The sequence below is a fragment of the Zootermopsis nevadensis genome, unplaced genomic scaffold (assembly GCF_977971745.1).
Source record: "Zootermopsis nevadensis isolate Lab colony 2312 unplaced genomic scaffold, Znev_1.0 Znev_ptg000016l, whole genome shotgun sequence".
Classification (NCBI taxonomy): domain Eukaryota; kingdom Metazoa; phylum Arthropoda; class Insecta; order Blattodea; family Termopsidae; genus Zootermopsis; species Zootermopsis nevadensis.
In genome coordinates, this window is record NW_028259148.1 from 10,334,853 (window position 1) to 10,356,727 (window position 21,875).

General features: G+C 38.4%; 1 protein-coding gene across 1 annotated transcript; it reads left to right on the top strand.

Moving 5' to 3' along the window:
- The first annotated feature begins 694 nt into the window (after window positions 1-694).
- On the top strand, window positions 695-16,373 carry LOC110835004 (ionotropic receptor 84a). The gene is made up of 11 exons (XM_087349801.1): window positions 695-767; window positions 1,347-1,507; window positions 2,465-2,731; window positions 3,648-3,848; window positions 6,047-6,162; window positions 8,891-9,061; window positions 9,752-9,978; window positions 10,206-10,414; window positions 11,932-12,203; window positions 14,809-15,006; window positions 16,238-16,373. Exons 1-11 carry the CDS (start codon window positions 695-697, stop codon window positions 16,371-16,373), a joined length of 2,031 nt encoding a protein of 676 aa, XP_087205927.1.
- The last annotated feature ends 5,502 nt before the right edge of the window (window positions 16,374-21,875 follow it).

A 21,875-nucleotide genomic window follows, 5' to 3' on the forward strand; every position in this document is an offset into this window, starting at 1 on the left:
TAGATTCACTTTAAACAGAAAAAGAACTCGAATCACACTTTTTACGCAAAGTAACAAAGTAACTATGTCGTGATTTTAAAAGAAGAAATGGAAAAAGTCCTGATAACGAACAATTTTAAGTACAATTAATGAATTAATGAGTTATGAGGAAAACGTTAATACAAAAACATAAAGAGTGTCCGAAAGACATTGTACGAAACGAATGCTTTCTATAGTGATAAAAACACAGAAGTGTTATTTCACTCAATTAATTGATTTTATTTTTGTTTTGTTTTACATCTTAAACTGTGAGGAGCAGGAACCCAAAATTGTCTTCGTATCGATCTATAAATCACAGATTTTAACGGTCGCCAATAATATATAAAATTGATTACGTATGTGTTACATTTTTTCTGTCTGATCTTTTCGTGACCCACGTAAAGGAATGAATTGTTTGTTCACTTGGAAGTTTCTTAATTAATTCAGCAGTTCAATCTGTGTTTGCGTGTGTCGTCGGCTACATTTCTCCCATTATAAATAATACAGTCATTCAGTTACGTTGTAGCTAGATACCCTATGTAGATATCTTAACTTACGTTTACGACGTCTGAAGATATATTAAAATAACGCAATGCATTTACACCGTATGTTTCTTCTGTATTTTTACACAAGCTGTATACTGAATGGTGAAGCAAGAAGTGTCTACAAAGACACTATGCATTTAGTGAAAGCGTTTTATGAATTCAAGAGCGTTTCACTTGTGACGGCATCTGTTTGTTGGGGAGGATGTAAGTAAATAACAAATATTTTTATTGGCACCCAGAGTTTCTCATGATGATTTCTGCTTGAATAGACCTATTGTTCTTAGTAATAATCGTGATGAAAAAATAATTTAAATAGTTTCTCACGGCGATATGTAAGAAGGTATAATGTTTTGCTGTGACCTCTAGTAGAAATCTACTAGCTGTTCAGATGTACTTACTGGTTCCTGATTCCCTTCAAGATAAATACAGCAATCGCTTCTGAAACGTTGGTCACATCACAACGTCCCATATGACAGTTATAGCCGACACCACGTCAGGACCTCAATTATCACAATACATACACATATATCCTGTATTGAACTCTCAATTTTTTTTTCTTCTTACACTAGGTTTACAATTTAAAATTTGTTTGTGTGAAATGTGATGTTTCCATTGTGGTCTAAATTTAAAAATTTTGCCATTTAAGTTAAAAAATTAAATTCGTCTCTAATTCTGTATTCAATTAATTATTTCACAATTTTATAAATTGCTACATATCTATCTGATTCTATCTTTTACCTATTACATGCATTTCTTGAATAATGAGACATTTTTAACACACAGATGAACACAGTCTGGTGCGCAGTTTGTCGTCTTCAGGGGTCCGCGTAAACCTGGTCCTTGAGCCCATAGACCTGGTCACTGTACTGGAGCAAGACATTTACTACAGAGTCGGCGTGCTCGTCGACTTGGCATGCAACAATTCCATGGACGCTTTGGAGAGGGTGCGATAATGTCGATAAAGTACCCGTAATACGTCTGCTAGCGAGATGAATGTCTCTAGTGGCAGGCCGGGAGAGAGCACGTTGTTATTATCGTACATTCCGGTGTATAAGACACCATTTACTTCAGAATATACCTCAAAATTACACTGCATTTTTTTACTGCGAATTTTGCCACCCTTCCCAGTACAGGTGCACTCTGAATCGGTCACAGCTGCTAATTTTGTTCATATTCGTTTCTCTAACTCCCTCTCCTGTCGAGAAGCAACGTTCAACATTCAACATAATTTCAGTACACTGGCGATTGTTAAAATAGAATAATCTGTTTTTATGAATTTGTTTGATTTTTTGTTTTAAATATGAAAATTGCTTTGATTTTGGTGGTTCGTATTGTTCAATGGAGTGTCTTATACACTGTAAAGCACAGTATCTGTTTCAAGAACTGTGAGGCAAATTAGCAAAGAAACGGCCACAAAGTAAACAACATATTTAACTGGAAACGTATTATATATTCCATACCGGAATAAATAACATTTATTTTCTTTAACGCAGCCACCATGTTAACAATTTGCATTATACAAAGAATAGTTGCGCCACAGTTTTGTATTTACAGAAACTCTACGTCACACTATGGCACTATTGTAAGTGGCGCTAGTGTCGATAACACCTCAAAAGTTTCTTTGTCCACCACTTTGGTATTAGAAATCGTAGAAAATTGGAGAGTGTGATTTTATGGTAGCACCAATAGCATAACATCCAACCCAGATTTTGTTCAAAACCATCCAGAGCATCTCGGTTATGAGGACATCCGGACGAACAGACAGATATTATCAGCCTTGTATGCCTTAATCTCTTGCATATCACGCAAACAGCGCAAAATGATCATAAAAGGCTGGACAATTTACTAAAGCATACGTCTGAGAACCATCAAGAAACTAATAAAGTGATATAAAATTGTAGGCATCATCGAAAAAGCTGTTCAATATGCAGAAGTTCTGGTTACTACTTGAGAGCGGTCGCCTGAAGGAAGTCCCTGCAGTCCTGCAGGGCAGTATTAGCAACTACGCTGTGGTGTACAGTGTGGACAGCAACATTCAGGGACAGTTCAACTTCAACGTCACGTACACACTGTCCGAGCTGGGGAATTTCGTGCTATCGAAGCTACGAATTCTTGCGGACAGCGAGCTAACATGGGTGCAACGGAATCGAGCAACAGGACTCATACAAGTAATGCAAATTAGTGAAATGTATGTTCATATTTATGTAAGATTTGAGGTTTTCACAGCGGTGAGTATGAAGATTTCTGTCTTCTGAGTTGTTGCGCTGTGTAGACAGGGCGATGACGGAGGCACTATGACCTATGAAACGTTGGTTAACATCGACCAGACTACACAGCGCAACAACACAGAAGACATAAATCTTCATGTTCATATTTACTAATTGAGCCATATTTTACAATCTGTGCAGCGCTCGAAATGACCAACAGTTCATAAAAATTTTATTCAATTTACGGGAAAATGCAAGTATAATTCTTTGAATAAAACGTTCCTTGGATATTTTCCATCGTCTAGTTAAATAATAAAACAGAAAACGACGTTTCGGAGATAGGACTCTATCGCCATCTTCAGCTACCTACCCTGTTGGGTCAAATAGATAGGTCCGGAGGTAGGAATTAGCTCTATCTTTTAGATATAAAGTATAATTCTTGTTTAGGAAATCGTTATGCAAGGAGAAAGGGATCATAAGTCAGAATATTTATCAGAAAACAATACTGTACTCTGAAAATGGCTGTCTTCTGGGCTGTTGCGCTCTGTCTCTACAAGTTTACCGACGTTTCAGAGGTATTTGCTGCCTCCATCATCAGGGCGCAACAACCCAGAAGACAACCATTTTCGTACTCAACGTCGTAGTCTGTAGTCAGTAAATTGATTAAGGCTCCTCTTCGCGCAAAGTAGCAATAAAATACGTTCTATCTTAATAATAATTTTCATCATAAATTCTGTCAAACAGTAATCTGCTTACAGAGCATTATGCAAACCATTTCTGTATTTCTAACAACCGGCTCTTTATGTATGACACATGATACAATTAATGTATTAATACAATGTATTAATTATGCGTACGTAAACGGACACTGTTTCAGGACAGTACAACAGTTGAACCAGAGATTCTGTTGCTGGACGTTTACAAGACGAGCACTGCCCAACCTCTTAACGTCTCCGTCACAGGAGTAACTGTCCAGGCACACGGAAGTGAGGAGTTCAGGGTCCTGTTCGCCAGGAGATTTCCCGTGACACTAAGGAGAAATAACCTGCATGGGGCACACTTCAAAACAGCTACAGTAGTACGCAGTACAGTGTAATCTTCCGAAGGTCCCTGGAGTCCACAGTTCACGTTCTTAAATCTACAAATATTAAGATAGTTGGCAATCTTCAGTTTCGTTGCGTTGAGTAATCTGCTAGAAGTTTCCTGGCGTTATACAGATCACTGACTACACTCAATGATGGAAGAAGTAAGGACCTCTGAAACATTGGTAAACTACTACCAGACTACTTGACACAACAACCTACAAGACAGTCATATTAGTCTGTAATGTTAATTCCAGCTAAGTCGTGTTGCATTTACTTGACCCAATTTCAAATGAACGACAATCATAAATAGAACTGGAATAATGGGAACTTGATACTTAATTTATATTTGTCAAATGGTCAAGTAATTAGGAATAACAGACAACGGAATACATATATAGCAAAACTAGAAGTGGAGGAAAATATCTTCAAAATTTTGTTCGGAAAACCGGAAACGAAAAGACCAATGAGACATGTATATGTGCATCAGTGTACCGCAAATGGTGTGCTGCGACACATTGGTGTGCCGATAATTGTTATAAGAAATTGAGTACTTAAACCTTTCTCTTGGTAAAAGGCAATATATTATTTTTCGTAACTACAACTCGTAACACACATACACGCTGGTTAAACAGAAATAATTTTATTTAAAATGTGTTATGTTTTGTTTACATATACCTTAATTCTTATCGGACAAGTATTTATATGTAACTATGTAGAGTTTTGTACCTCCTTTTCATTAAGCGATCTTTTGGGTGTGCCGCTATGTGCAACGGGTGAAAAAATATGCGGGTAACTAGAGTAGATAGGATTATAATATTAAGATAAATCTTAAAGAAACTGGGCGTGCGAATGCTGATTGTTTTTGATTACCTCACTTATAACACGGGCCAGTGGATGGGGTGTAGTGAATACGGTAGTTAACCTTCGGTTCCTTAAAAGGCAAGGATTTCTTTATTTGCTGAGCGACATCACCTGCTCAACAAGGAGCTAGAATGTGTTTAATATGGCTTTCATGTGTTTCTCACAACAAACAGAAAATGTTTTGTAGCCGTGTTTCGGAATATGTTATTTTTTGGAAAGAACAGATTTCCCATCATTCCTTCCTTTTCTCCTTCCTTCACTCCAACATTCCACTACTCATCCTAGTGTCCCTCCTTCCACCCATTTTTCCCTTTCATCTCTTCTCCCTTCCCTCCGACAGTCGTTCCACCTTACTCCCTTGCGTCCCTACATCCATTCACTACTGGTCCCTTCCGACCTTCCAACCCTCCTCCCATCTAACTGCACTACAACCTAACAAGTGCACGTGTGACGCGTCTCAGTTGCATTAGTATTACATTCTTCGTCCTGTCAGTTTAATAACTTATTAGACATGCCATAAAAAACAAAGTTTTAGAAAATGTGAAATAGCTCTTAAATGCCTGAAAAGGTCTCGAAGTACCAACTGTAGTCATAGAGATGTCCAAACGACTTTCAATTGTTTTCCAGACACGACGAACTATATCTGAATTGTATGGCGATTCTCTCTCATAATGCCCCAAAATCATGAATTTTCTTGGTGTTCTGAGTCAAATTACCCAATGACGTGAAATCTTAACTGTCTTGAAAACACGTTGCTTCTTACGTTCCATAGCTTAGTGAACTTGGTATTTAGGACAGGTAGAATTTAAGACTCAAATGAGAGAAAGCATCTTCTTCTTCTTCTTCCTCTTTTTCCTAATACTCTTACATATCACGTCTGTTCCAATTCAGAATTACTTCAGAAATCGTGAATCAATTTCGACATTTGGTAGGACTCCTCGGACGAGTGAAAAGTCCGTCGCAAGGCCTCTATCTACACTGAACAAAACAACACAGAAATACGCGGAAAATCACCCATTCTTGCGTGGGATTCGAATCCACGGTCGCACTGTCCAAGCAAACAAAACCCACGCCTCGGACCGCGCGGCAGCTTTGGCCGGTTGTAAAGCAAATTCTTCTTCTAAAATGTTCGCAGCTTCATTTTAACTTTACTTCTTACAAATCTGTGGGAGAACATCTGATGAGTCGTTGAATATTTAGGAATAAACGTCTCAGGTCGATCAGTAAATTAAATCTGAAGTCGAGAGTTATTTTTTTTATGATTAGGCGATGGACACTGTCCGACATGCCCGTAGTCCAATCACACATCGCATTATGCATTTATTTTCAGATCCTGTATCCTGATCAGTTCATCGACTGGTATGACTTGCGCTTACGCCATGTTGACAAATGGTCGAAGATCCATTGGCCGATATATGGATACCTGGCAGAGCAACTGAATTTCAGGTATGAAGCATCTGTATGTTGTGTGGTACAACCTATCAAGACTCAGTGATTGTTATGTGTGTCTTGTTGATGACCTCTATTTAAACAATTCTGGCTGCTTCCTCATGGTAAATATGAGGTCCTCACGGCGGTGAAAATGAGGATGGAATAACATCGCCTGGGTATTGACAACTTATGGAATGTTGGTACATACCAAAATTTTAAAACTCAGTAGATTGAGCAACATTGTAATTCTCAAGGCAATGGAACTGGTTTTTTATGGCACGAGAGGTGGAGGAATACGATCCATAGTCACGGAATGTACACTTTCTTTTGCGTGTTATCGTTCCAGATTTGGAAACATTTTCATATGATTTATTGCATTATGGCCAGAGCAGATATGGTTCCGTAAAGTGCTCATTTATTTAGTTGTATCAGCATTTACTATCCCGTCAATACATTTTCATTTACCTACATGAAACAAACACTTTCCTTGGAATATTTGTTCAGATTTCCAACAAATTTCCCCCTTTCATAGTACCCACAAAGCTCATTGCCATGTTAGCAAGAATCCGTCACAGATGCTTATCTCAAGCCAGATGAATCCAATCTACACCACCCCATCCCACTTATTTCAAATCAATTTTAACGAAACATTTAAAACTGAATGGTAGTAATTATTTCCCGAAAATAGCCTACTTTCAATCTGAAATCAAAATCTGGTATATAATTTTCGTATCGAAATGTCTGAGTAATTACTTGTTGCATAATTAATATATTTTCAGTTAATAAATTAATGGCTTTAGCATATGCAATTTCATGTTATATGCCATTCAATTCCACTCAATATCTTTTTGTCGCTTTACATTTTTCTTGCTGTAACCAAAGCCTCTGTCGGCCGCAGTGGCCACGCGGTCTGAGGCATGGACTTCGTGTGCTTGGATACTGGGACCGTGGGTTCGAGTCCCACTCAAGGCATGGATGTTTGTCCGCGTCCTTTCTCTTCCAGTCTGATGGATAAAGAATGGCCACGGAAGGCAAGGCGAAACCACCGTGGTATCTTCGCAAGAAACAACCCCGTAATGGGGTTGCCAAACAATCCTAGGATTGATGACTAAAACAAAAAAACAGATCCTGTAGTTGAATGCGTGCGTGTAAATGAAGAAGAACATGCCACAGTCAAAATGTTTTAGAGCCTTAACAATCCGAGTAAGACTGTTTCTTAAGCCGAAATTATCAAGATTGATATATTTAAATTTTGTTACTAACCAGAATGTCATAATATTGGTCTCTTCTTTGTGTCCATTTTACTTTTTATAAATGTAAGTGGTTTAGAGGGAAGAAAAGTTAAATATTATTTAAGATATCATATTATTTATAAAAATTACAATGAATAATTGTATATATTTCAAATCACTAGTTTCCAGTAGAATATTTTATTCGTTCTGCCCCTCTCTCCTAATTTGATGTATTTTCATTTTAGGTTATTTATTCCAAACGATAACGATAGATTTTATTATTTCCAGTTAACTCACTCACCCACTCTATGGTGCAAGAAATTCTTTGAAAAGTCTATTGTATACTCGACTTCTCAAAGAATATCACACTTTCCTCATGACTGTGCATTTCTAGTTAGCATTAACAGTTTAAGACTCCACCGCTAGAAGAATCCTGTTGTTCTGAAAAAGGCAAAAGTAATACAAATAACTGTGTACGTGACAACCATGCAAAATTTCCAAAACACTAATGATTCTAATAAACTATATTTAAACATGATTTGTGCTGTCATCATGCCCATGGACCTACACTTAGAGAATGAAATTCCATAATTACAAATTAATTAGGGAACTCGGAGGTTCATCACCGAATTAACCAAAACCCTCCAGCGGTCTGTCATGGGCCAGCAAATCTAGTCCTTCAACTCCCAACTCCTGCTTGATAAAATCCTCCTATCTACGTCTAGGTCTCCCCAGCAGTCTTTTCCCCTCACAGTGCCCAACCAATACCCGATGCACACCTCTTACCGATTCACGGGCGCCACATGCGCCGCCATTTCACTCACCTTGACTTAATTACCCTGACAATACTTGGAGAGGAGTATTTTTAAGCTCATCATTATGCAGCTTTCTCCATACTCCATCGTCTTCTCTCCTAGGCCCAAATATCCTCCTCAACACCCTATTCTCAAACACCTGCAATTTACGTTCCTCCCTCAGAGTGAGGGACCATGTTTTGCACCCATACAAAACAACAGGCAAAATTATTGTTTTGTGTATTTTGATCTCTAGGTTCTTAGAAAGCAGACGGGAAAATAAAATATTTTGAACTGAGAAGTATCAAGCATTTCCGGAAATTTAGTCTCCTCCTAATTTCCTCGTGAATATCATTTTGATTTGTTATTGTTTTTCCAAATATTTGAATTTTATCAAGCTTTGAAAGGATTTATTAGTTACCCTAATATGATTATGCGCGCCTGTCTGCTGACGGGATACTAACGTGTACTTGTTTTTTTGTTCTGAATTCATTTCTATGCCTACCTTTCTACTAGGTTCCAGTAAAACTTCTGTGTTCCTCTTTATTGCATTTATATCGTCACACAATAAATTAACAACATCAGCGTATGCCAATAGCTGATGTGTCCCATTCAATTGTAAATCCTCCTGCCTAACTTGACCTTTCCTGTCTTTTGAAAGAATGGCAATATGGACACGTTCCATTCTACACGATCATTTGGTTTTGTGTTACGTAGTTTCGAAGTTACATATCAACTGGATAACTATGGCTGGCTCATCAATGGCACCTTCGACGGTATGATGGGATACATGCAACGTGAAGAAGTTGAATTCCCATCTACTGGTATTTTCGTTCGAAATGACCGTTTCGCAGTGACGAGTTACGCTGCATCAACTTTCCCACTCAGGTAATAAAAATTAAACAAGTACAACACGGAATAAGAGAGTAATAATTCTCAACAGAAAAGGAACATAACATTGCATGTCGAACCTCTACCGAAATATAGTCAAAATGTAAGAAATTTCTCTTGGCTTCATGTCATTTATAAATTGCTGCATTAGGAAATTCAGCAATTTAGCAAGTAAGTCTTATTGAACCTAAGCTGTTAAGCGAATTAAATGCAATCATTTCTTTGCTATTAACGTATTATGATACTGCGCAGTGATTCAGAGAGATACAGCATAAACAGAATCCAAAATTTCGAGAAGTTTAGGCCAAAAATGCCTTTAATAACACAGGTGATTCAGCACCGAGTAACAATCAAGCGATTGCATTGCAGAACAGGCCTGTGATCTAAACGCCGGACATATATCATAACCGATGACGAGGCCAAATTGACGCCGAAGCTGACAATGAAGTTTCGCTACATTTCTAAGATAATTACGTCGACTTACTAACGTAACACAATACCCTGACCACACATGAACTGGTCTGATTGTTGTGGCTATAATTCATAGCAAGTGATCCTTGTCTCAAAAAGTAATTCGATTTTGAACAACAAAATGCAAACCCCAATAACGTAAGATAATATGGATAAGTAAGACAAATGAGCTGTCCACAGTACGAAATATCTTTACATTGCTTCTGTGTTTCTTAGGGCAACAACAATGTTCCGGCAGCCCAGTCTGTCCACAGTGAGAAACATCTTTATCCTCCCTTTCGACCGCTCGGTATGGCTGTGCTGCTTTGCCCTTTGTCTCACTTCTGTCTTCACTCTGGGAGTCCAAATTACCTGTAGCGTCAGACAACATATTGAGGAAAACATGTTACATTCTGATTGGTCCGACATGTTCACGCTTGTGCTTGGAGCCATCTGCCAGCAAGGTACATGACGAAATTCCACTTAGTCTATACCACTATTTAACGCCTTCCTCACACAATTTTTTGTGGGAACTGTTTTACCACTGGTTAAATTTCAGGGATTATTTAATCGGTTTTTCTGAAATACATTCCCATATTTTTAAATATTACAAGAAAGTATACTAAGAGGGAGAAGTTAAGTCCTGTTACTTTGTAAGTACTTGCCTCTTAGCAGCAGGTCTATGTGGCAGGTTATCACTTGACACCGACCTCCCTGGCAGGAAGGACGACAGTTTTCGTTCTCACTCTTTCTTCCCTGTTCCTCTTCACATCGTACTCTGCCAATATCGTGGCGCTGCTACAGACACCCAGCACGTCCATCCAGACGATACACGACCTCGCCATCAGTCCCATGATCATTGAAGTGGAGAATCAGACATACAACAGTGTTTATATGAAGGTACCAGACTTGATACACAAAGTTTATTTCCGATGTTCGTACCAGCTGTGACAATGATGTATTAGCCTACTCGATATAAGAATGGCTTCTGTAGAATTCAAACAACACGGCGAGTAGCTGCTAGTTGCGGGTTAGGGACAGTAAAGTTCACGGGCAGAACAAGCGACATGGCCTGTCTGCAGGTTTGTTATTCTCACCAAACTGTCACATAATCACAGTAATTTTTAAATCTAGCAATTACTTTTCCTGCTAGGACATGCCCAACACCGAGTGATAAGCACTTACACTTCGTACTGGGTAGGTTCTGCGTTCAAATCTTCGCCTCACAACGGGCTACTATGAATATTTTGTGATTTCCCTCAGTCCTTCCAGACAAATGCTGAAATAGTGCCTTAAATTAGTCCGCGACTGTTTCCTTCCAGTACCTTTCCTGTTCATTGCTCGTTAATAATCCTCTCATTCTCTGTTACATAATCCGAGGTACTGGCAGCGTCATTAAGTTTCACAAATAAATACTTAGTAGAAGGAAACGAAGAACTTACAGGTGTCCTATATAATCGGGATTGTCCTTCAATTCACGGTCACGTGGCCCCAGAAAAATCTCCCGGAGTGTACAATTGTCCCGTATTTTCGTGGCTGGTAAGGTAGTTAGTTATATACATCACAAATTCATGGTACGGAATCTTTTGAGCAGCTGACAGTCATTTGGCTGCCCAGAAAATTCCCCGTTTTTATGTGACTTGAAGGGTCATTACCGAGATTTCAAAAGTAAGCAACTGAATTTTGTACTGGCCGTTCCGATCTTCACAGAATTGTTTCCCCCTGTTATTATCTCTCCACTGACGTCTGATCTACGAGGTTCGTCCACAAAGTAAGTTTCCCTGGGGCCGTTTACAGAACCAAAACACAATTTCATGGAAATATTTATTGCAACAGATACAGCAAGTGTCCAGCTATTTTTCAACATATTCGCCACCGGAATTGAGACATTGGTCATACCGTGGGACCAACTTTTGAATACCTGTGTCGTAGAAGTCTGCCGCCTGGGATTGGAACCACTGTGTGACAACCATCTCCGCCTCTCTGTCATTCTCAAAACGCTGACGCTGACCGACAGGAATTTCTTGAGGTGTAGGAAAAGATGGAAATCACTGGGAGCGAGGTCCGGGCTGTAGGGTGAATGATTAAACACCTCCCAGCTGAACTCCTGCAGGAGACTTGCTGTCCGTCGAGCCTTGTGCGGCCTAGCGTTATCACTAACCGCACTTCACAGTCGGCGGGAGCTGGAATAAGAACCTCCATCTTCAACAGCTGCAACGATGCTACTGTGAGAACGCGGGAAGTACCGTTAGTGCATGCGCCATGCTACGTCATTGCTCTATCACGTACGCACAGTCGCTTCGCGCAATATAAGGTTTCCTAGCTGTGGGACGAGTGGGAAACTTACTTTGTGGACGCGCCTCGTATATGTCAAATGCATTTTTTAATTTTCGAAAAATTTTCAAATCTGTTTAAAGGAAACTACAGACCGCGAGCTTCGGGATTTCTACCATCGCAAGATTGCACCTCTGGGCGAGAAAGCATACCTACATGCGACAATTGGCATGAAACACATCAAGCAGTCGATGCACGCCTTTCAGGTAGACACTACTTCTGCTTACAAGATCATGAGTGAGACGTACCAAGAGCATGAAAAGTGTGGCCTTAAGGAAATCGACCTGTTTCCTGCACCAATGTTCACCATTGCTACTACGAAAGGTTCGTCTCTGAGAGAGTTTTTCAGCCAGAGGTAAGAGTTTCAGTATTTATATACGGTCTGTTATTGATGTCGGTGTGTTTGATGGTGACTGCTAAGTTTTCATATCTTGTATGATTTGAGGTTTTCACAGCGGTGAGTATGAAGATTTCTGTATTCTGGGTTGTTGCGCTGTGTAGTCTGGTATATGTTTAGTAGGCCTATACCGTCGTTTCCGTGACTTCGCACTCTTGAGGAAGACGCAGCTACGAGCAGACCTAGTCCTCAAACTCATACTTGCTACTGTTCTTACCTCTTCAAAATCCAGTGTTAACTTAACATTTAGTAAATCTGCATTTTCCCCACAGAATATTTGTGAATTTTGTACGTGTATAGGAACAAAGGCGATATTATCACCAAACAGCATCAAACAACTGATATTCTCTTTAATAGTGATGTGTTATTTTTTATGTAAGTTCTTGATATGATGGATAACTTGGTACATAGTTACATTCCCAGGCTATTAGGATTGCTATCTGTCTTTTCCCTGGTAGTCCAATGTAACGTTTTCCAATTGGCACATAAATGTTCAGCTACCACGGTAACCACTCACGGAACATTTATTTCATATATTCTAGCCATTTTAATTTGTTTTGTTTAATATCTTCAACCAGATTTCAAGCTTGTAATCGATCACGCGTTTCTTCACTTCTTATTTCTTCTTTCAGTTACATTCCTAATATTGACCTAAGGATCGTCATCGAAGATATTTCTATTCGTTATTGACTATGTCCTTTTTTCACCCATGTTTCACTACCGTACTACTGGCTGGATTAGATAGCATATTATACGTCCTCGGTTGTAACTCGGGCCTCTTATGTTCACCGAAATGTGTTTTAATAAGTGCTTCATTTACCAAGATTTTTAATATTTCCTTTCAGACATGTGTTTATTTTATACGTTGTTACATGGGATTCCAGACACTTAATTTAATTGTCCTATTATTTATCCATTTGCGCAGTTCCAAAAGTAAATCTCCTCATATACCTCATGCTTTGTCAGTTGATATTTTTCAAATCATGTGCCTGTAATACCTAATTCAATTTCCTGATTTAAAATTGTAGGTTATCTCCATTATTGAAAAAGTACCTGGTCTCCGCGAATAAAATTGAGCCAATAAACCTTTATTTCGCAAGAATATTCATTTTGGTTTCAACATTTTCCAGTCATTTGGCACTGCATTTAAAATCAAATCAAATTATAATAAAGTCCACATTCTCGTCGTAGATCTCAATGAAGAACTAAAGGATTCCATATTTAACCCTGTGTTCCGTTTTAACAACAACACAATAGAGATGTTAAAATTGTAATTCTCTTTATAGATTTACAAGGTAATTACATGTAGTTATTATGATCCACAGCTTGGTCAGTTTAATCTGTCATATATCTTTTCATAATTTAAAAGCAGTATGAAATTATATAATTTTCCTTGCTCTACTATTTATTTTATCATGAAGATCATATCTATGCACTATCTGCCTCTGCGGAAGTATAACATTGTTCTTCTTTTTTAAACTTTTTCTGCTATCGGCTTTAATTTTGTTTCTTACATTGCCACACTGTCTTTGTATACTGAGTACAAGAGGGGCATCCCTCTATAATTTATATGTGCTTTCACTTTTATTGTCATTCTTACGTGTATTAGTTACTACTGCTTGCGTTCATTCTCATGTGTTTATACATCATTTAATAGCGGTGTTAGATGACGATGGTGTACTTCTGGGTTGTGATCCCATGTATATTCTTAAGTTGATGCGAACGTTTCCGACAAATATACTGAGTCTGTCTTCAATCCTGACGATGGAGACAGTATGTTTCTCGGAAAAGTTGTTATCAATGGCAGCGTGTTTTACTGGGACCTTGATATTTCCCTGAAAGTGTACACAGTATGAAAACCAAGAAAACGAAATCATACTCCTTTCCGTGCGGACCCCAAATCTCACATTAATAGACGGTGTTTAGTTTGTTATTTCATATTTCGTAAGATTAATATTAATTCCATCTATTTCTGGTATTCTTATATTTTTATTTTTAAGCTTCCTCAAAATCTATGACATTAGGTTCATTACATTCATTAACGTGAAATATATATCCCTCATCATTCAACTCAATTCAGCCTCCAGTTAAACAGTATTATGACTTTTCGGGTTTCATAAAAATCAATGTTAGAGATTTGGGGAAGGGCGAACTATCACAAGCGATTTATTAAAGCAGTTATAACACAGTTAATTCTTTTGTCATATCTTTTGCACTAGTTAATAACGGCTTAAGTAAAACGCAATTTACAGACACAGAGGATTCATGTTAACCTTGTTAATCTGAGTAGTACAGTTAACAAAATGCTCCGCGAGTGACGTATTTCCTTCTTGAATTATGCCAAGCCTTTCGTATCAATCATCAAAACTATCGAAACTACGTACTTCAGCCGCCGTGTCGAATGAGTCTGAAAGATTAGAATTTTCGTAACATCCACCTCAATAAACTCAGGAAAACTACAAATTCCCAATGTCAGAATAGCTAGGAAGCGAACCAAATACCCCCTGTTTACAAATCTAGAGCGTTACCGTTTCACATGGTAAAGTTCGTGAAATCATTTCAGAGTGCACTGGTATCGAAATGTTGGACTCTTAGATCGGCTGTTTAAAATCTGGATGCCACAGAAAGCTACATGTGGCAGCAATGCAGGGGGCTTCGTTAGTGTCAGTCTGACGGAATTCTACCCGGCATTGATGGTGCTTCAGTACGGCACTGCCTTCTCAGTGGTTATTCTAGTCCTAGAGGTCTTGAGTTTCCACAGGTCAGTAAAACATTCTTACATTTAGGACACTTGTAAACTGATTGGTACTTTCCTTTATCAAATATCTCGGCATGATAAAAATGTTGCAAAAAATGCTACTGCCTCCGCTAATAAAAACTTATCTGAAACATGTAAATTAGAAGGGACAGACGTCTTAAATTTTAAAGCAGCTATTTTTAAGCGCATGATATGTACGATCTTTATGAGTTATTACAAGTATATATTCATTAGCGAAATATAAAAATAAAAAAATCTAATATTATCAGCTGAACTTCATTGACTATAACACATATACAGGACAGAGGCAAACCTTAACACAAGACAGAGAACGGAAACGTCCCTTCTGATGGTGCAGGCTCTTTGGGCTCACACAAAAACACCTCAGCATCCAAAATTGGGCAGTGTATAGGTTTCAAGTTCCCCTGCCGTTGAAAGGTGATATAAAACACCTTTCCTGCAGCTTCAAGGCAGAATTCAATTTTTAATTTGAAAGGTCGGGAGTTGACAATTTTGATATGTAAAATAAAATTTGGTGACAAAATTTATTAGATGGTAAATGTTTGTTAATCACAGTGGCCGTGCGGTCAGACGCGTGTGCCTGGTGTGCTTGTACACTGGGACCTTGGGTTTGAATCCCACTCAAGGCATAAATGTTTGTCCGCGTCTTTCCGTGTCGTGCTATACTGTGTACAGGTAGAGGCCTTGCGACGGGCTGATCAATCGTCTAAGGAGTCCTATCAAATGCCAAAATAGATCAAATAACCTTCAAAAGAGTCGACCAACACCCATTATGGGTTTTACAGCCACAGATGAAATGAAATGATTCTTAATCACAGTATAAGTGAAGATGGCTGTCTTTCGGGTTGTAGCGCCGTGTAGAAATTTGCCAAAGTTTCAGAGGTCTACCATCATCATCAGTGCGATCGCCCTGTGGCATGCTGAAAGACAGATTGTTTGATATACAAATTACCAAAGTAGGTACTGGAATATAAACTACTGGGGCCAAGACATGCTGGACAATAGAATAAAAGACGAGTGGCACGATACATACTATGCACAGGGTTTAGGAAACAACTAAGTCTAATCCTGCATAGTTAATGACATCAAAAACATTTTTTAGTATAAACTGCTTTAAGCACTATGAATTATTCTAACACTTGTCGAACATAATTGAAAATAAACTGAACGTATATGTAACATTAATTAATTTTAAATATGACATCCTTTACAGATCTCGCATTGCTTTGAAACTTCGCTGCATTCTGTACCCAAAATATTTGCGTCAGACCAAGCAATCTTCTACAGCAGATCCCAATGGAAATAAAGCAAAAATGACATTTCGGAGCCAAGGAAATTGGCTCAAATAATTCCCAGTTCATTCTGAGATGTTTATTCAAGTTTATTTGATCATAAATGCATTTATATAGAGTAGGCCTATTTAACAATGCTTACTCTCTGTATAATATCCTGAACACACCTTGAAGATACAAGGATTGTGAAGTTCGTTATTTCTTGAATCAGTATGTTATCGCTGCAGTGAATCAACTTTAACTAGTACCTATCTAACATAAAAATATAGCAACTTATGAACAACAGAACCTTCAAACTTTAAATCTGCTAGCACGAATTATATCCTAAATTTCTAGTGCAGACTAATTACTCAGAGCACTAGCCTACATTCATAGTAGATCTCACAATCTGTTGCCATCTCTAGAATAGGAACAATTTTTTTACAGTCAGGCGTAATACTACGAATGCGTGGTAACACATGAGAAATAAAATGCGTGTCTCGTGCTCCGGGTAGTAAAAAGGAGTCAGGATAATTCTAACATTATCTGGAAAGTTGTGTTGATTTCTTGCCAATACAAATAGCCTGCATAAATTTGTTTAAAAAAGATTAATCAACTGCAGATTTTATATGGCGAATAAATTAAATGTGTAATGTGACGCCATGCTGACCACTCTTTCAGCCCTTGCATCCGCTGACCTCACTTATATAATGATGCAGTGTTTGGCAGAAGTGGGGAGGGGGGAATGGGAAGAACTCTGAGCTATCTTAGAGGCGGGTACCAGGTGGGAAGAGAATCATAAACAGCAACATCAATGACAGGATACTGAAAGTATACTCACTTGTGTTTACAATAACTTGGGATGACCCAAGACGTAACTGGATCAGCACCAAAACAATAATAAGGAAGATTTCTGTCTTCTGGGTTGTTGCGCCCTGATGACGGAGGCAGTATGACCTCCGAAACGTTGGTAAACATCGACCAGACTACACAGCGCAACAACCCAGAAGACAGAAATCTTCATACTCACCGCTGTGAAAACCTCAAATCTTAAATAGTGAGATTAAAAACGATCGGAAAAGGAACAACAATAAACCAATAAGAGATCACAAACTCACAATATTAAATCCAAATATCAGTCCAAATTAAAATGGCATAAAAAGATAAGACAAGGAAATAAATTAATCTTGAAAAATATAGCGAAAGTGAAACTGTCAAGTGTGGTTTACAAAGAAAAGGAGAACAGAACACTTGCGCACTCCCTCCCGCAAGAAAAGCTAGCCCAAATGGGCCACTTTAACTGTCCGCAGACAATTCCCAGACTGCATAATCATAATGTGGCCAGAGATACTTAACGGGTGCAACACAATAATTTTAACCCCTTCCCAAAAATAAATCACACCCAGAATTCAGAGAGAAAAACAAATAATCTTGCTGCTGCAACAGAAAGAAGAAGGCATAAGCCTGGAGAAACATAACACCATTACCGAGTAAGCATAAGGAAGGGGGGGGAGAAGTAGCGGCGAGGAAAATTCCTCAAGATGGCGTTACACTGAGATTATGAAGAAGCAGTCGTGCCTGTTCTTGCCCTTTGAAGCCAGAAGCTCGTCTAAATAATATTCAGTTAATCGTCGGAAGGCCAGCCCAAACACACATACAACTGTCACCATCCATAGGCAAGCCACGGCCGGACTGTGTGTAGTGAGAATTGGCCTCGCGGCGATTGCCTGGCAGATAACGACCTCACGGTAAATCGTATATGAATGATCTCCTACAACTACAGCATTATTGAGGACGAGGACGAGGACGAAGATGGTTGTCGAGACGTCGGTGTTTTCCCTATTAAACCACCTAACAAGGCTGGTAGCTCGAGAAGAATTCATTATGCTTAGTCGCCGTGAAAAGCTTCAGATCATACTGGTTAATGCTGTTTGCGGAGAAAATCCCTGTTCACAATAAGAATCAACAACGAACTTCATCAGAATATCCATCTTCTAACTCGAATACGAAGCAGGAATGTTGATCATTATAGACTTCTGAGAAGACGTGTCCATCCGATTTATCCCTGGAAATTCCAAATGGGTTCTGAAGAAATGTGGTACTGGATATCCATACGGAAAATTGTATGGAGAATTTAATTTTTGTGCTACAGGGAAGTAAAAAGAGGATGAGATGAGCAGGGCATGTAGCCCGCATGACAGAAAAGAAGAATGCATACATGTTTTCGGTGCGCAAACCAGAAGCAAACAGACCACTAGCAAAACCTAGACTAAAGTGAAATAATATTAAAATGGATCTTAGAGAAATAGGATCGGACGGTATGGACTGGGTACATCTGGCTGCCTGTTGTGAACATGGTAATGAACCTTTGGGTTCCATAACATTTTGGGAATTTTTTGAGTGGCTGACCAACTGTTGACTTCTCAAGAACGACTCGACTCCATGGAGTAACTGTATCCAATCCCATCCACAAAAGAAAAATATGTTAGCGGAAGTGATGGGGAAATAAGTTACGAAAAGTATAGTATGTCTCAATGTCATACTTTAGTGTTTGCTCATGGTAATAGTTATTTAGTTGTACACTTCCAATAAGGGCAACTTATAAATCAAGTAGCTTTCTTTAAGGATGTACTTATGTCTTCTTTGTACAAGGATTATAGAATAAAAACTTTATGAAGACATAGTGTCTGTACTCAGTGGATTTTTATATAATTTTATGTGGGGATGAGGAAAGATGTCTGCATTAAAATCTGTTGAAAATTTAATTTTCATAATATTCAAATTCAACTTTTTATTATTGTCTTGAAAATGGATCATACAGAAAATTGTTGCATGACATAATAACACTGACCTTCTTAAAATTTACTCCCTTTAATTTTATAAAACAAAGACATATTTCTTTGATGCTCGATATGAAGGGTTTACGTCAAAATGTCTATTGTCATTTGTCCTTACTAGGCATCAATGGTGTATGACTATGAGGTAATAACATAGTTTTAGAACAACAGGTTTTTATTTGTAATAAATAAATATACAGAACAACGTAGCATGCTAAATCGAATTCAGCAAGTTTGTACACTCAAAACTGAATATCTTCAGTTATGGCTACATTTATGAAGGTGAAAAGCAGTGAAGTACAAAGTCAGGAGATTCTGGTAACCCAACCACAGAGAAATTCTCCACTAAACAGCCAGTTGACTACATTAAGGTGCACATGTCAGATTTTCAAATTTTAAATATTAAACACCTGAATTTATCTTACTTCCTTTAAAGCGATGAAAGGAATTGATATTATTAATACCAAGCACAAAAATAAATAAGAAGATAACTTTGTTGATACATCAATTTTAGTCTTCAAAGAATGAAATGTATTGATCCCAATCATGTTAACCTCTTTCAAATTGCTCTGTTGCTGTATGCATAGCAAACACAATGTCACTCAAGTTGACCTATTTATATTTCAAGAGTATAAAAAAAACATGGCATACAAGGTTTTAAGATTATGTTTTAAGAGGATCAGAAACTTTTCTCCTTTATTGTCTGAAGATACTGCATCAAATATGCAAATATAATCACTTCATTGCTTTTCGAATGCAAATTACCTGGCTATCCCTGCAGTAGGTAATGCAGCTCGTGTTATCAGTGCTTTGGCAAAGTGAATCTGATTTAAAATACTGTTAGTAGCTCAGATATTCATGAGAGAAATGTGTGCTTTGGCAGGTTTAGTATGACCTGACATACCTTCCACCTACAAAGAATTTCAAGCACTAATTCACATTGCACATAACTTCAACAAGTGCTGTAGCATATGAAGCTGTCATGGGTAATTTTCATCACTATCAATACTTATGTCTCAGAAGAATTCTTAAACCTTAATCAAACTAAACTAAATCCATGAAGCAGATTTCTTCTTGAGAAGCTAATAGTTGTTCAGCTAGTTATTTCACTGCCTCTTTTTTAGCACTTGAAGATATATTATCATGTTCACAACATCCAAAATGAGCCGGGATAGCTCAGTCAGTATAGTGACTAGCTATGGGCTGGGCGATCGGGGTTCGATCCCCGACGGGGGCAGAGGATTTTTCCTCTAGTCTCTGCGTCCAGACCGGCTCTGGGGCCCACCCAGGCTCCTCTACAATGGGTGCCGGGGTCCTTTCCAGGGGGTAAAGCCGGCCGGGGCGTGATGCTGACCACTCACCCCCATCTAGTGCCGAGGTCAAGGAAGAGAGGAGCTATACCTCCTCTCACCCCAAACGCCTACATGGCGTATAGTGGGACAGCTTTACTTTTACTTACAACATCCCAAAACCAATTCCATGAAGCAGATTCCTTGTTGAAAACCTAACAATCACTCAGCTAGTCATGAACTTTCTCACCTTCTACTGAACCCAAAAGTTTCTGACGTTTTCACAAGAGCATGTACCTGGTCTGCACCCTGCCTTTGTTGAATCCAAAGATGCCTGTCTTCTCAGTTGTTTCAATGTGTAATCTGGTAGAAGTTTACCAGACTACACGGCACAACAACACAGAAGACAGCCATCTTCAGATTCACAGCCAAGAAAAACTCAAATCCTACTTCACTGAATCCAGACCACAAATTCACACCCTATTTCTAACACATCGATGCTAATATTGTATTCCCATCTATGCCTAGAACTTACAAATGGTGTCTTTCCTTCAAGATTTCAACTAAGAATCTGTATAAACTTTTTTTAACTCCACTGTTACTGGTACATACCCCAACCATCTCATCTTCCTTCATGTGATAGCCATAAAAATATTTGATGAAGGCTTCAATCTAACGCAAGTAACTCTTATTATATTGTACAAACACATATTAAAAGTACTCATGGTTGGCACAGTGCACTTTGGGGTCTTAGATGATTATACATGCTCATCTTAACCCTATGCAATCGCAGCTAATTTAAGTTATTCCTGCTCTCAGGTTACATGCTTCTTGGAAAAAAAAACCATGTTGCTAATACTCTGACATCCAACCATGGCAGCATATTCAGCATGCCAATTATGCAGTGTACATACAGTGTTTTTAGAAAAACTTGCAATAGTTCTGATGTGCAGTGTATTTGTAATTTTCTAGAGTAAAGAAGCATATGAAACATGCACGAAAACATTTCAATATGTCAGTTTGAATCAAATGACAGTAGAAAGGTGGACAGCTGATATTTCAAGTTAAAACACAGTTCTCTGAGTTATCTAAAAACAGTGTCCACCTTTCACTGTCTGTTGACCTATAAATGGTCATCAACTCAACTGCACAATTTGTTTATCTGCAAGTGATGTAAACAAGAACTTATAGATATTCAAACAATGCAAAGGAAATGGATTCCATTCCAGCATTACTATATTGTCTTCAGAAACAAAATGTTTAACGATCTAAGCATTAGGTATACTGACTGATGTAGCCCCTCTATGATTACCTCTAATAATGGTATGATGTCACTTACTGAGATTTTAGGTTCTCACAGCGGTGAGCATGAAGATGGTTATCTTCTGTGTAGTTGCGCTGTATAGTCTGGTAGAAGTGTACCATTGCTTGCTTCCTAAATCATCAGGCCAATC